The 14,685-nt window shown below is 40.7% G+C and overlaps 1 protein-coding gene and 1 pseudogene across 1 annotated transcript in view; one reads left to right on the top strand and one right to left on the bottom strand.

Moving 5' to 3' along the window:
• Positions 1-681: 681 nt before the first annotated feature.
• Positions 682-14,685, bottom strand: part of LOC129398111 (uncharacterized) — a 75,800-nt gene continuing 61,796 nt past the window's right edge. The window contains exons 4-5 of the mRNA XM_063605098.1: positions 14,432-14,482; positions 682-7,037 (exon numbers count right to left, since the gene is read on the bottom strand). Coding sequence (XP_063461168.1) covers positions 6,876-7,037; positions 14,432-14,482 — 213 coding nt within the window. The 3' untranslated portion in view covers positions 682-6,875. The remainder of the gene's footprint in view (positions 7,038-14,431; positions 14,483-14,685) is intronic.
• Positions 2,634-3,036, top strand: LOC134730621 (protein cornichon homolog 4-like; annotated as a pseudogene).

Below are 14,685 nucleotides of genomic sequence, written 5' to 3'. Positions count from 1 at the left end.
TAGGGAAGGCTGGCCAGGTTCAATGGCTCACAGCTAGAATCCCAGCACTTTGGGAGGCTGAGGCGGGTGCATCACCTGAGGTCAGGAGTTCGAGACGAGCCTGGCCAACATGGTGAAACTCCGTCTCTACTAAATATACAAAAATTAGCCAGGCATAGTGGCGTGCACCTGTAATCTCAGCTACTCGGGAGGCTGAGGCAGAAGAATTGCTGGAACCAGGGAGGCGGAGGTTGCAGTGAGCCAAGATCACGCCATTGCACTCCAGCTAGGGCGACAACTGCGAGACTCCATCTCAAAAAAAAGAAAGAAAATAGGGAAGGCTTTCAGTTGACTTACATGGGACACTAGCAGGGTTCCTAGTTGTACAAGATAGTACAGATGTGTTTCCTGGACTTAAAAACTATGTTGTGAAGCTGAGAAGAAACTGGAACAGACGTCTGTGAGTCAAAAGAATTGGAAGTGGAAGGGAGCTTAGAGCTTAGAGTAGAATAAACCAATAAAGTGGTGATAGTTATTGCTAACGAAAAGGTAAAGAAATCATTACCTAGGAAAAAAGGCAATAATTATAAAGTATATTTCCCATTGTAAGCATAATAAAGCTCATTATATCAATGTGAACTTATTTGATTATAAATATAATTAGAATGATAATCTTCTCCCAACCCAGAAATTCTCTCCATAAAGGTAGTAAAGAAAGCACTTTTATTATTGAATAAACATTAAGCCAGAATGTGAGGTACATCACAGGTAATCCATTAAGAGATTCCAAAAACAGAAAGTAATCGTACCCCCTTATATCGCCCAGCAGACACAACGCATTACATATGTGTTTTCAAGATAAATAACAATTTCTCAGGTAAGACAACATGACAGCCCCATTTGCAAACATCATTCATCCTAACTTTACCTGGAAATTGAGGAGATCGTTCCTGTTAGCTAATTGACCTTGTCCGGGGAAAAACAAACTTCTCGTATTTTTATGACAGAAGGTAGTTCTGGAGCCTGGCTTCCACTGAAGTTAGATTACTGTCCTCCCACAGAAACTGGGAGATTAAGGATGCTATCTCCCTCGTTGTGTACATTTCAATGGCATTGTTCCTAGATTATTGAGAGAGACCTTCCTGGGCTGACAAAGGGCCTATCTAGTCTTCAAAATGATTTATATACATTTTAATGAACCAAGAGAGTACAGTAGGCTCTCTGTATCCAGGAGAGTGCATCTGTGGATTAATCAACCATGGATCAAATATATTTGGGGGGAAAAAAAAACATTCCACAAAGCTTCAAAAAGCAAAACTTCAGTTTGCCATATACCAAGTACTACATTCAGTCCATGCAAAGGAAGTGATATGTAGACATTGTATTAGGTATTATAAGTAATCTAGAGATGCCTTAAAGTCTTTAGGAGGATGTGTGTAAGTTACATGCATATACTATGCCATTTTATAGAAGAGACTTGAGCGTCTTTGGATTTTGGTATCCCGGGGGTCATGGGGGGCCTGGAACCAATCGCTCACAGATACTGAGGATAATTATGTTTAAAATTAGAAGCTTTCTAGAATAAATTCTCTGATAAAAAGAAGAGAAAGAAAATCTCTTATTTTCAGCAGGGAGAATTATGCTTCTTATTTTAAAATTTTAATTGTCCTTACAAAACCTACAAAAAAAGTTGAGAAAATTCAATATTACCTATATCTGGATTAGCATTTTTGTATATTTTCTTACATTTTATGTATTATGTTGGTTTTTTTAGCTTTTAACATACAACATATTCATAATTTTATGTCTCACTTTTTTTCTTAACATTACCCCATGTTATTAGTTTAATATCACTTTAATGGCAGTATTTTAATGATTGTGCTATATTTCATGTTATATGATAGATGACATCTTGGTAAATAACATATTTTCTTTTTCTTTTTCTTTTCTTTTTTTTTTTTTTTTTTTTTGAGACAGAGTCTCACTCTGTCACCCAGGCTTGGAGTGCAATGGCACAGTCTCGGCTCACTGCATCCTCCACCTCCCCGGTTCAAGCGATTCTCCTGCCTCAGCCTCCCGAGTAGCTGGGACTACAGGCGCGTCCCACCACACCCTGCTAATTTTTGGGTTTTTTTGCTTTTTTTTGAGACGGAGTCTTGCTCTGTTGCCCAGGCTGGAATGCAGCAGCGCGATCTCCGCTCACTGCAAGCTCCGCCCTGCAGGGTTCATGCCATTCTCCTGCCTCAACCTCCCGAGTAGCTGGGACTACAGGCACCTGCCACCACACCCGGCTAATTTTTTTTTGTATTTTTAGTAGAGACGGGGTTTCACAGTGTTCGCCAGGATGGTCTCGATCTCCTGACCTCCTGATCCGCCTGCCTCGGCCTCCCAAAGTGCTGGGATTACAGGCGGGAGCCATCGCGCCCAGCCAGTTTTTGTATTTTTAGTAGAGACGGGGTTTCACCATGCTGGTCAAGCTGGTCTTGAACTCCTGACCTCGTGGTTCGCCCACCTCAGCCTCCCAAAGTGCTGAGATTACAGGCGTGAGCCACAATGCCCAGCCTTTTCTACTGTTTTCTTTTGAAACATTATCAGGAATAGGATTTGTGAGTAAATAAACATTTTAAAGCTTTTGATAGGTAGAGGAAGAGGACATGGTCTTTGTCTTCTTTCTCCTCAGTTGCAGGCTCATTTTTCTCTCAGTCTTCATAATTACATTGTCTGATTTAGAGTGTGATTACATTAATGCTAGATCATGTTGCTCAAAATTAAACAAGTGGGTAATTTCCAAGATTGATTGGCCATACTATTGTCACTGTATTATGCGCATTTTGTTGCACTGGTTCATCTTCCTTCTCAACTTACCTCTTGCCACTTGGAATATATATTGATTCATTATGGTGCCAAGCAGTAACATAGGAGTGTTTGATCCAACAGAAATACACAATCAAGGACAGCAAAAGTAACACATGAAAGACCATAATCAAGCTTAATTTCCACTTGCTCTGTTTTTTCACGTATCTTTAAACTATGGTTTTAGCTTCGATAAACAACTGAAGCTGGAGAAGCCATGGTTGAAATCAACCTACACTTCAGTGCACAGTTGAGGAGCCAGAGACTAAAATCATCTACAGAACCACAACAATGGCAGTATATCTTTTCTTCTTTGAACAAAAATCTATTTTTGCTGTCTTTTTACCGTATAAAGTGTTCTTGTTTTGCTTTGGTTTTTTTGTTTGTTTTGTTGGTTGGTTGTTTATTTATTTATTTATTTATTTTGAGACAGAGTTTCGCTCTTGTTTCCCAGGCTGGAGTGCAATGATGCGATCTCAGCCCACCGCAACCTCTGCCTCCTGGGTTCAAGCAATTATCCTGCCTCAGCCTCCTGAGTAGCTGGGATTACAGGTGTGTGCCACCATGCCCAGCTAATTTTTGTATTTTTAGTATAGAGGGGGTTTCTCCATGTTGGTCAGGCTTGTCTCGAACTCCCAACCTTAGGGGATCCGCCCGCCTCGGCCTCCCTAAGTTCTGGGATTACAGGCCTGAGCCACTACGCCCAGCCTAAAGTATTTTTTAAACATGAAAATAATAAAGATTTTGATAGATGTTGCTGAATTGCTAAACCTTATTTAAATAACTGTATGTTTTATCCAATAGTTTTTCTCCTCCTTGTTAATCAAGCAATTGTAGAGTTTTAAAGTAACTTTAACAATTCCTTCTTCTTCCAATTAAATAGCCTAAAACATTCAAAACCAGTAGGCAGCATGAAAAAAATATATATCCTTGTTGTTCTTTTTTCTCCCTGTTTAGGGGGAGCCCAACACCCTCTGCCCTCACTGGAAGCACAGTGAGCTATCACTAATAATTCAGTAGCAGATATAAAACGTAAGGGAAGAAAGAATACTGAGTGATTCTCAGGTTGCCTTCAACTCTGCTTTAAAGCCTTGAACATTGGTGATAAATTTTATACTCATATAGAGAAACAATTTCCTCAACCCCACAAGAATAACAGAAAGGTGGCTTTTTAAATAATCTAGTTGACTGTATTACATATTTTTCTTGCTCTACTCCAGACTGTCAGGTTTGCCCTAGATACAGAGTAAAGTAAACCCTGGAGACTACTAACCCAAGTCCCTGAAGCAGCCACTGATGTCCTGTGATCAATGGATACAAAAAAATAAATAAATAAAACAGGTCCCTAAAACAAAGTATCCTTTCTCTTTTTCCACTCCATCCTCAGCTTTTTCACTTTTGTAGCTGTTTAAAAGATCTGAGTAAAGCCACTGTGTTTTGATACACACCCAGCCTCTGGTAGGTTAAATTACAAGTTGGTCTGCGGTCAGAGAGACTCAAAGCTGTGTCCTAACTTTCAAAGCTGAAAGTGCATACGAGCTGGCATTTGATCCAATTCAGTATTGATTTTACAGCAGAGAGATGAAAAAGAGAACTGTACATTTTTTTAAATTAATATACAGAATATATAGCTCTTGTAACAATGGTTATGTTTTAAATTACCTAAAATCTGTAATTAACAACAACAAAAATAATTAAGCCCTATCTTCACATATTACTAACCAATGAATAAGACGTCAAATATGAAATAATCTGAAAGCATTTCATCACTGTTTCAAATCTAGTTCATCAATTGACAAATATTTTTGTTCATATAGAATAGAAAGGACACTTGGCCAAGCATACTGGGGAAACAAATTATAAGAAGTATACAGCACTCTCAAAAACTTTAGAATAATGGATGGAGAAATAAGGTAATATAAATAATACATGGTATTGAACAGGAATTATAATGATACACCTAATATTTCCATAACTTTCTAGAGTTTACAAAGTTTAACATTCACATCAGCTCTGCAAATTTGGCATTATTGTCACAATTCAATGGATGACTAAATTGGTATTTAAGAAAACTGCACAAGCCAGTTGTGGTGGCTCACACCTGTAATCCCAGCACTTTGGAAGGCCAAGGTGGGCGGATCACCTGAGGTAAGGAGTTCAAGACAAGCCTGGCCAACATGGTGAAACCCTGTCTCTACAAAAATACAAAAATCAGCCAGGCATGATGGCAGGTGCCTGTAATCCCAGCTACTCAGGAGGCTGAGGCAGAAGAATCACTTGAACCTGGGAGGCAGAGGTTGCAGTGAGCCGAGATCATGCCATTGCGCTCCAGCCTGGGTGACAGAGCAAGACTCTGTCTCAAAAGAAAAAAAAAAACTGCACTTGCTCAAGATTTCACTCCTTCACTTCTGATCTTCTAGACATTTAGTTTTTTGGAATTTGATCTTGGTATCAAATTCATTATTCTGAATTTTCCAAGAAATTAAATGTCTAGAAGATCAGAATTGAAGCATGACTGTACCAAGGGAGCATTCCTGACAGATGCTGGATTTGTCTGGGCCTAGGGGCATAGATCATGCCAAGTGCGGAAGTTTGTTGGCAAAGGCATGGCAGTGGGAATTCTTGAGGCCTCTCTTGAAATCTGGAAGACAGTGAGTGGACCATCTTGCCTGGAGGGGAGGCTTCCAATGAGGCTGGGATAGTAAATATAAAGTTACATACTTTATTCAGTACCCCAGTGGGTACCTAATGAAATTTGGAAAAAGGGAATGATATTATGTCTTTGAAGAAAATGACAGTAGGCTTCAATAGGTAGATGAGTCAGAAGTGTTCTTCATATTTTTAAATAATTTATGCCTGGGAACCTAGGACTGCCTCACCATGAGACCATAAATGTTCAGACCACTAATCTTGGCAAGATTGTTATAGGTATCTTGAGCTGTCAAAATTCACTCATGGATGCTCAGTAGCTAAAAGATATACACTTATGGAGGAGGGGCGTTCCAAGATGGCCGAATAGGAACAGCTCTGGTCTGCAGCTCCCAGCGTGATCGACACAGAAGATGGGTGATTTCTGCATTTCCAACTGAGGTAGCTGGTTCATCTAATTGGGACTGGTTGGACAGTGGGTGCAGCCCACGGAAGGTGAGCTGAAGCAGGGCAGGGCATTCCCTCACCCGGGAAGCACAAGGGGTTTGGGGATTTCCCTTTCATAGCCAAGGGAAGCCGGGACAGACTACCTGGAAAAACGAGACATTCCCACACAAATAGTGTGCTTTTCCCAAGGTCTTAGCAACCAGCAGACAAGGTGATTCTCTAACATGCCTGGCCTGGCAGCTCCCACACCCACAGAGCCTTGCTCACTGCTAGTGCAGCAGTCTGAGATCAATCTGCAGGACGGCAGCCTGACTGGGGGAGGGGCATCTGCCATTGCTGAGGCTTGAGTAGGTAAACAAAGTGGCCCGGAAGCTGGAACTGGGTGGAGCCCACCACAGCTCAACAAGGCCTACTGCCTCTAGACTCCCTCTACCTCCGAGGGCAGGGCATAGCTGAACTAAAGGCAGCAGACAACTTCTGCAGACTTAAATGTCCCTGTCTGACAGCTCTGAAGAGAGCAGTGGTTCTCCCAGCACGGTGTTTGAGCTCTGAGAACGAACAGACTGCCTCCTCAAGTGGGTCCCTGACCCCCATGTAGCCTAAATGGGAGACACCTCCCGATAGGGGCCAACAGACACCTCATATAGGTGGCTGCCCGTCTTGGACGAAGCTTCCAGAGGAAGGAGCTGGCAGCAATATTTGCTGTTCTGCAGCCTCCGCTGGTGATATCCAGGCAAACAGCGTCTGGAGTGGAACTCCAGCAAACTCCAACAGAACTGCAGCTGAGGGACCTGACTGTTAGAAGGAAAACTGGCCAGGCGCAGTGGCTTGGGCCTGGCATGGTGGCTCATGCCTGTAATCCCAGCACTTTCGGAGGCCAAGGCGGGCAGATCACGAGGTCAGGAGATCAAGACCATCCTGACTAACACAGTGAAACCCTGTCTCTACTAAAAATACAAAACATTAGTCAGGTGTGGTGGCAGGTGCTTGTAGTCCCAGCTACTAGGGAGGCTGAGGCAGGAGAATGGCGTGAACCTGGGAGGCAGAGCTTGCAGTGAGCCGAGTTCGCACCAGGGCGCTCCAGCCTGGGTGACAGAGTGAGACTCCAACTAAAAAAAAAAAAAGAAGGAAAACTAACAAACAGAAAGGAATAGCATCAACCTCAACAAAAAGGTCACCTACACAAAAACCCCATCTGTAGGTCACCAACATACCAACATCAAACACCAAAGGTAGATAATACCACAAAGATGGGGAGAAACCAGAGCACAAAAGCTGAAAATTCTAAAACTCAGAGTGCCTCTTCTCCTCCAAAGGATTGCAGCTCCTCACCAGCAATGGAACAAAGCTGGACGGAGAATGACTTTGATGAGGTGACAGAAGTAGGCTTCAGAAGGTCGGTAATAACAAACTTCCCCCAGCTAAAGGAGGATGCTTGAACCCATCACAAGGAAGCTAAAAACCTTGAAAACAGATTAGACAAATGCCTAACTAGAATAAACAGCATAGAGAAGACGATAAATGACCTGATGGAGCTGAAAACTATGGCACGAGAACTTCGTGACACATGCATAAACTTCAGTAGCCGATTTGATCAAGTGGAATAAAGGCTATCAGTGATTGAAGATCAAATTAATAAAATACAGCGAGAAGACAAGGTTAGAGAAAAAAGAGTAAAAAGAAGCGAACAAATCCTCCAAGAAATATGGGACTATGTGAAAAGACCAAATTTACGTTTGATTACTGTAACTGCGAGTGATGGGGAGAATGGAATCAAGTTGGAAAACACTCTTCAGGATATTATCCAGGAGAACTTCCCCAACCTAGCAAGGCAGGCCAACATTCAAATTCAGGAAATACAGAGAACACCACAAAGATACTCCTCAAGAAGAGCAACCCCAAGACACATAATTGCCAGATTCACCAAGGTTGAAATGAAGGATAGTGTTAAGGGCAGCCAGAGAGAAAGGTCAAGTTACCCACAAAGGGAAGCCCATCAGACTAACAGCGGATCTCTCGGCAGAAATCCTACAAACCAGAAGAGAGTACAGCCAATATTCAACATTCTTTTTTTTTTTTTTTTTTTTTTTTTTTTTTTTTTTTTTTGAGATGGAGTCTTGCTCTATCACCCAGGCTAGAGTGCAGTGGTGCGATCTCAGCTCACTGAAAGCTCTGCCTCCTGGGTTCACACCATTCTCCTTCCTCAGCCTCCTGAGTAGCTGGAACTACAGGCACCTGCCACCACGCCTGGTAATTTTTTTTTTTTTGTATTTTTAGTAGAGACAGGGTTTCGCCATGTTAGCCAGGATGGTCTCAATCTCCTGAACTCGTGATCCACCCGCCTTAGCCTCCCAGAGTGCTGGGATTACAGGTGTGAGCCACCACGCCTGGCCTCAATATTCTAAAAGAAACGAATTTTCAACTCAGAATTTCATATCCAGCCAAACAAAGCTTCATAAGTGAAGGAGAAATAAAATCCTTTACAGACAAGCAAATGCTGAGAGATTTTGTCACCACCAGGCCTACCTCACAAGAGCTCCTGAAGGAAGCACTAAACATGGAAAGAAAGAACCAGTACCAGCCATCACAAAAACAGGCCATATTGTAAATACCATTGATGCTATGAAGAAACTGCATTAATTGATGGGCAAAGTCACCAGCTAACATCATAATGACAGGGGCAAATTCACACATAACAATATTAACCTTAAATGTAAATGAGCTAAATGCCCCAATTAAAAGACACAAACTGGCAAATTGGATAAAGAGGCAAGATCCATCAGTGTGCTGTATTCAGGAGACCCATCTCATGTGCAGAGATGCACACAGGCTCAAAATAAAGGGATGGAAGAAGATCTACCAAGCAAATGGAAAGTAAAAAAAGCAGGGGTTGCAATCCTGGTCTCTGATAAAACAGACTTTAAACCAACAAAGATCAAAAGAGACCAAGAAGGCCATTACATAATGGTAAAGGCATCAATGCAACAAGAAGAGCTAACTATCCTAAATATATATGCACCCAATACAGGAGCACCCAGCTTCATAAAGCAAGTCCTTAGTGACCTACAAAGAGACTTAGACTCCCAAACAATAAGAATGGGAGACTTTGGCCAGGCACAGTGGCTCTCGCCTGTAATCTCAGCACTTTGGGAGGCCCAGGTGGGCAGATCACGATGTCAAGAGATCAAGACCATCCTGGCTAACATGGCGAAACCACGTCTCTACTAAAAATACAAAAAATTAGCCGTGCGTGGTGGCAGGCACCTGTAGTCCCAGCTACTCAGAAGGCTGAGGCAGGAGAATGGCATAAACCCGGGAGGCAGAGCTTGCAGTGAGCCGGGATTACGCCACTGCACTCCAGCCTGGGCCACAGAGCGAGACTCCATCTCAAAGAAAAATAATAATAATAATAATAATAATAATGGGAGACTTTAACACCCCACTGTCAATATTAGACAGATCAACAAGACAGAAAGTTAACAAGGATATCCAGGACCTGAACTCAGCTCTGCAACAAGCAGACCTAATAGACATCTACAAAACTCTCCCCCCGAAATAAACAGAATATACAATCTTATCAGCACCACATTGCACTTATTCTAAAACTGACCACATAATTGGAAGTAAGGCACTCCTCAGCAAATGTAAAAGAACAGAAATCACAACAAACTGTCTTTCAGACCACAGTGCAATGAAATTAGAACTCAGAATTAAGAAACTCACTCAAAACCACACAACTACATGGAAACTAAACAACTTCCTCCTGAATGACTAGTGGGTACATAACTAAATGAAGGCAGAAATAAAGAGGTTCTTTGAAACCAATGAGAACAAAGATAAAATGTACCAGAATCTCTGGGACACCGTTAAAGCAGTGTGTAGGGGGAAATTTATAGCACTAAATGCCCACAAGAGAAAGCAGGAAAGATCTAAAATTGACACCCTAACATCACAATTAAAAGAACTAGAGAAGCAAGAACAAACACATTCAAAAGCTAGCAGAAGGCAAGAAATAAAAAGTAAGATGAGAGCAGAACTGAAAGAGATACACAAAAACACACTTCAAAAATTCAACGAATCCAGGAGCTGTTTTTTTGAAAAGATTAACAAAATGGATAGACCACTATCAAGACCAATAAAGAAGAAAATAGAGAAGAATCAAATAGATGCAATAAAAAAATGATAAAGGGAATATCACCACCGATCCCACAGAAATACAAACTACCATCAGATAATACTGTAAACACCTCTATGCAAATAAACTAGAAAATCTAGAAGAAATGGATAAATTCCTGGACACATACACCCTCCCAAGACTAAACCAGGAAGAAGTTGAATCTCTGAATAGACCAATAACAGCCTCTGAAATTGAGGTAATAATTAATAGCTTATCAACCAAAAAAAAGTCCAGGCCCAGATGAATTCACAGCCAAATTCTACCAGAGGTACAAAGAGGAGCTGGTACTGTTCCATCTGAAACTATTCCAATCAATAGAAAAACAAGGAATCCTCCCTAACTTATTTTATGAGGCCAGCATCATCCTGATACCAAAGCCTGATAGACACACAACAAAAAAAAAAAGAATTTTAGACCAGTATCACTGATGAACATCAAAGTGAAAATCCTCAATAAAATACTGGCAAACTGAATCCAGCAGCACATCAAAAAGCTTATTCACCATGATCAATTTGGCTTCATTCCTGGGATGCAAGGCTGGTTCAACATATGCAAATCAATAAACGTAATCCATCACATAAACAGAACCAACAACAAAAACCACATGATTATCTCAATAGATGCAGAAAAGGGCTTCCACACAATTCAACAGCACTTCTTGCTAAAAACTCTCAATAAACTAGGTATTGATGGAACGTATCTCAAAATAATAAGAGCTATTTACCCACAGCCAATAGCATACTGTATGGGCAAAAACTGGAAGCATTCCCTTTGAAAACTGGCACAAGATAAGGATGCCCTCTCTCACCAATACTATTCAACACAGTATTGGAAGTTCTGGCCCAGGCAATCAGGCAAGAGAAAGAAATAAAGGATATTCAATTAGGAAATGAGGAAGTCACATTGTACCTCTTTGCAGATGACATGATTGTATATTTAGAAAACACCATCATCTCAGCCCCAAATCTCCTTAAGCTGATAAGCAACTTCAGTAAGTCTCAGGATATAAAATCAGTGTGCAAAAATCACAAGCATTCCTATACACCATTAACAGACAGACAGCCAAACCATCAGTGAACTCCCATTCACAATTGCTACAAAGAGAATAAAATACCTAGGAATCCTACTTACAAGGGATGTGAAGGAACTCTTCAAGGAGAACTACAAACCACTGCTCAACAAAGTAAAATAGGACACAAACAAATGGAAGAATATTCCATGCTCACGAATAGGAAGAATCAATATCATGAAAATGGCCATACTGCCCAAAGTAATTTATAGATTCAATGCCATTCCCATCAAGCTACCAAGGACTTTCTTCACAGAACTGGAAAAAACTACTTTAAAGTTCATATGGAACCAAAAAAGAGCCCTCACTGAGAAGACAATCCTAAGCAAAAAGAACAAAGCTGGAGGCATCATGCTACCTGACTTCAAACTATACTACAAGGCTACAGTAACCAAAACAGCATGGTACTGGTACCAAAACAGATATATAGACCAATGGAACAGAACAGAGGCCTCAGAAATAACACCACATATCTACAACCATCTGATCTTTGACAAATCTGACAAAAACAATAAATAGGGAAAGGGTTCCCTATATAATATATGGTGCTGGGAAAACTGGCTAGCCATATGTAAAAAGCTGAAACTGGATCCCTTCCTCATACTTTATACAAAAATTAATTCAAGATGGATTAAAGACTTAAATGTTAGACCTAAAACCATAAAAACCCTAGAAGAAAACCTAGGCAATACCATTCAGGACATAAGTATGGGCAAGGACTTCATGAGTAAAACACCAAAAGCAATGGCAACAAAAGCCAAAATAGACAAATGGGGTCTAATTAAACTAAAGAGCTTCTGCAAGGCAAAAGAAACTACCATCAGCGTGAACACACAACCTACAGAATGGGAGAAAATTTTTGCAATCTACCCATCTCACAAAGGGCTAATAACCAGAATCTACAAAGAACTTAAACAAATTTACAAGAAAAAAATCAAACAATCCCATCAAAAAGTCGACAAAGGATATGAACAGACACTTCTCTAAAGAAGACATTTATGCAGCCAACAGACACATGAAAAAATGCTCATCATCACTGGTCATCAGAGAAATGCAAATCAAAACCACAATGAGATACCATCTCATGCCAGTTAGAATGGCAATCATTAAAAAGTCAGGAAACAACAGATGCTGGAGAGGATGTGGAGAAATAGGAAAGCTTTCACATTGTTGGTGGGAGTGTAAATTAGTTCAACCATTGTGGAAGGCAGTGTGGAGATTCCTCAAGGATCTAGAACTAGAATTACCATTTGACCCAGCCATCCCATTACTGGGTATATACCCAAAGGATTATAAATCATGCTGCTATAAAGACACATGCACATGTATGTTTATTGTGTCACTATTCACAATAGCGAAGACTTGGAACCAACCCAAATGTCCATCAATGATAGACTGGATTAAGAAAATGTAGCACATATACACCATGGAATACTATGCAGCCATAAAAAAGGATGAGTTCATGTCGTTTGCAGGGACATGGATGAAGCTGGACACCATCATTCTCAGCAAACTATCACAAGGACAGAAAACCAAACACCACATGTTCTCACTCATAGGTGGGAATTGAACAATGAGATCACTTGGACACAAGGCGGGGAACATCACACACTGGGGCCTGTCACGGGGTGGGGGTTGGGGGAGGGATAGCATTAAGAGAAACACGTATTGTAAATGATGAGTTGACGGGTGCAGCAAACCAACATGGCACATGTATACCTATGTATCAAACCTGCATGTTGTGCACATGTACCCTAGAACTTAGAGTATATTTTAAAACAAAGATATACACTGATGTCAACTCTTTCTTTGTAGCAGTGCCCAGAAATTCAAAGAATTGTTGTTGTTGTTGTTGTTGTTGTTTTTAATATAAGAAACTTGGGTCATTATCATCTCTAGTAAATAGTCTCTGTATTCAAGGACCTCAAACATTTTCTGAAGAACAGTCTTGTTTCCCAAAGGCCTTGAGATAACCAAGAAACTGGGAAGAAGCATGGCAGAGAGGAAATGAATGAGATAGCAGTAACAACTGGTTCATACTCTGTTAGGGTGGGGCTTTAAGACTTACCAATAGGTGAGATCTTGTGTTAGAAAACATTGCCTCTTTATCTTTATAGATCAGGGCTGAAATCGTTATCTTCAACCTTGCTGAGACAACATAATAAAGGCCACGTCACTAGTATTTTCTTCAACAGACCTTGGTCCTACTTCTAAAATTCTCTGGCACTGAAGTGTAAGGAGAATCTATGGATTTGAAGAGATCACTAAAATGGTTTTGATGAATATTATACCAATTACTTTTATAAAATACATGAAAGCAAGACACATTAGGATAATCTGCATTCTGAAATGTTTTCAATGCTTAAATAATTAGATATAAACATTGAAGCCGTATAATATAAAATGACTTAATTATTCCTTTCCTTCCATTTTCTGATTCCATATTTCTTGATATTTTTCAGGACATAAAAAATTTATTTTTTCTTGTATGGATCTTATATAGCTTGGTATGATTGATACCCATGTGTTATGACAATAATTTCTGTGGCATTAAAAGACAGTAGTCACTGCACCAAGTCAACCTACATTTATTGAGCCTCTGTGCACACTATCATTTTGAACATCATAGAAAACTGGTCCTTTGCCTTCAAGTATAAAAACTGGCTACAGACAGAAAATATACATGCTTTGAATCCTTTCCAAAGTTAGGAGGTTGGTGAGCATAAAACAATATTGTAACAGCACAAATTAAATACACACAGGTAAGATATAAGCAGAGTGAAAATGACAGACTAGACAGAATGAGTAATAATATATCTGATCACAGACAGTATCCATATCCCAGCCAGCAGATAGAGATTTCACAAGGTCCCATTGTCTTGGGATCCCACAGATAAACTAGGATTCCAGTAGCAGAGTGGCTAGCAACCCTGCCCCACTGGCAGCCCTGCTAAGATAAATGAGGGGGAGTTGGACGTGGGTCTTTCACCTAGCAAAGAGCATAATGTCTAGTTGTTTGACCAATGACAAGGGGTTCCTCACATGGAAAACTTATTTATACTAGAAGACACTCTTGTGGCTCTTATCTGACCTGTGTTTAGTGTATGCCTACCTAACCATCATTCTGGGGCTGAGAGGTCAACTGTGTGTTAGTCCTGACATCCCAGGGAAAACCCAGCCTGCAGTTTGGTTCTTGAGAATGGAAGGAGCAAATTCAAAACACCACCAAAATAGGAAGTTCAAAGATTTTTACTTACAGAATCTAGGCAAGAAGGGTGCAATGAATCTGGAGGGCAATCTTCCATCCCCTGGCACAAGAGAAGAACATGAAGAGTTAGGCATTGAGAAAGAGTGTGTGTGGCAACTAGCAGGATAGACAACGGACTAGGCTGTAGGTTACTAAGTTCACGGGCAAATGCCTATATGGTCTGTTTAAAGGAAGCAGTGGGAAAGCAGGGAGTACAATCTGCTAGCGGGGGAGACATCCAGAAGTTCTTAGCTTTGGCCATTG

Source organism: Pan paniscus, chromosome 5 (genome assembly GCF_029289425.2).
Source record: "Pan paniscus chromosome 5, NHGRI_mPanPan1-v2.0_pri, whole genome shotgun sequence".
Classification (NCBI taxonomy): domain Eukaryota; kingdom Metazoa; phylum Chordata; class Mammalia; order Primates; family Hominidae; genus Pan; species Pan paniscus.
The sequence above is the reverse complement of the archived record's forward strand: the minus strand, read 5'-3'. Positions and strand labels throughout refer to the sequence as shown.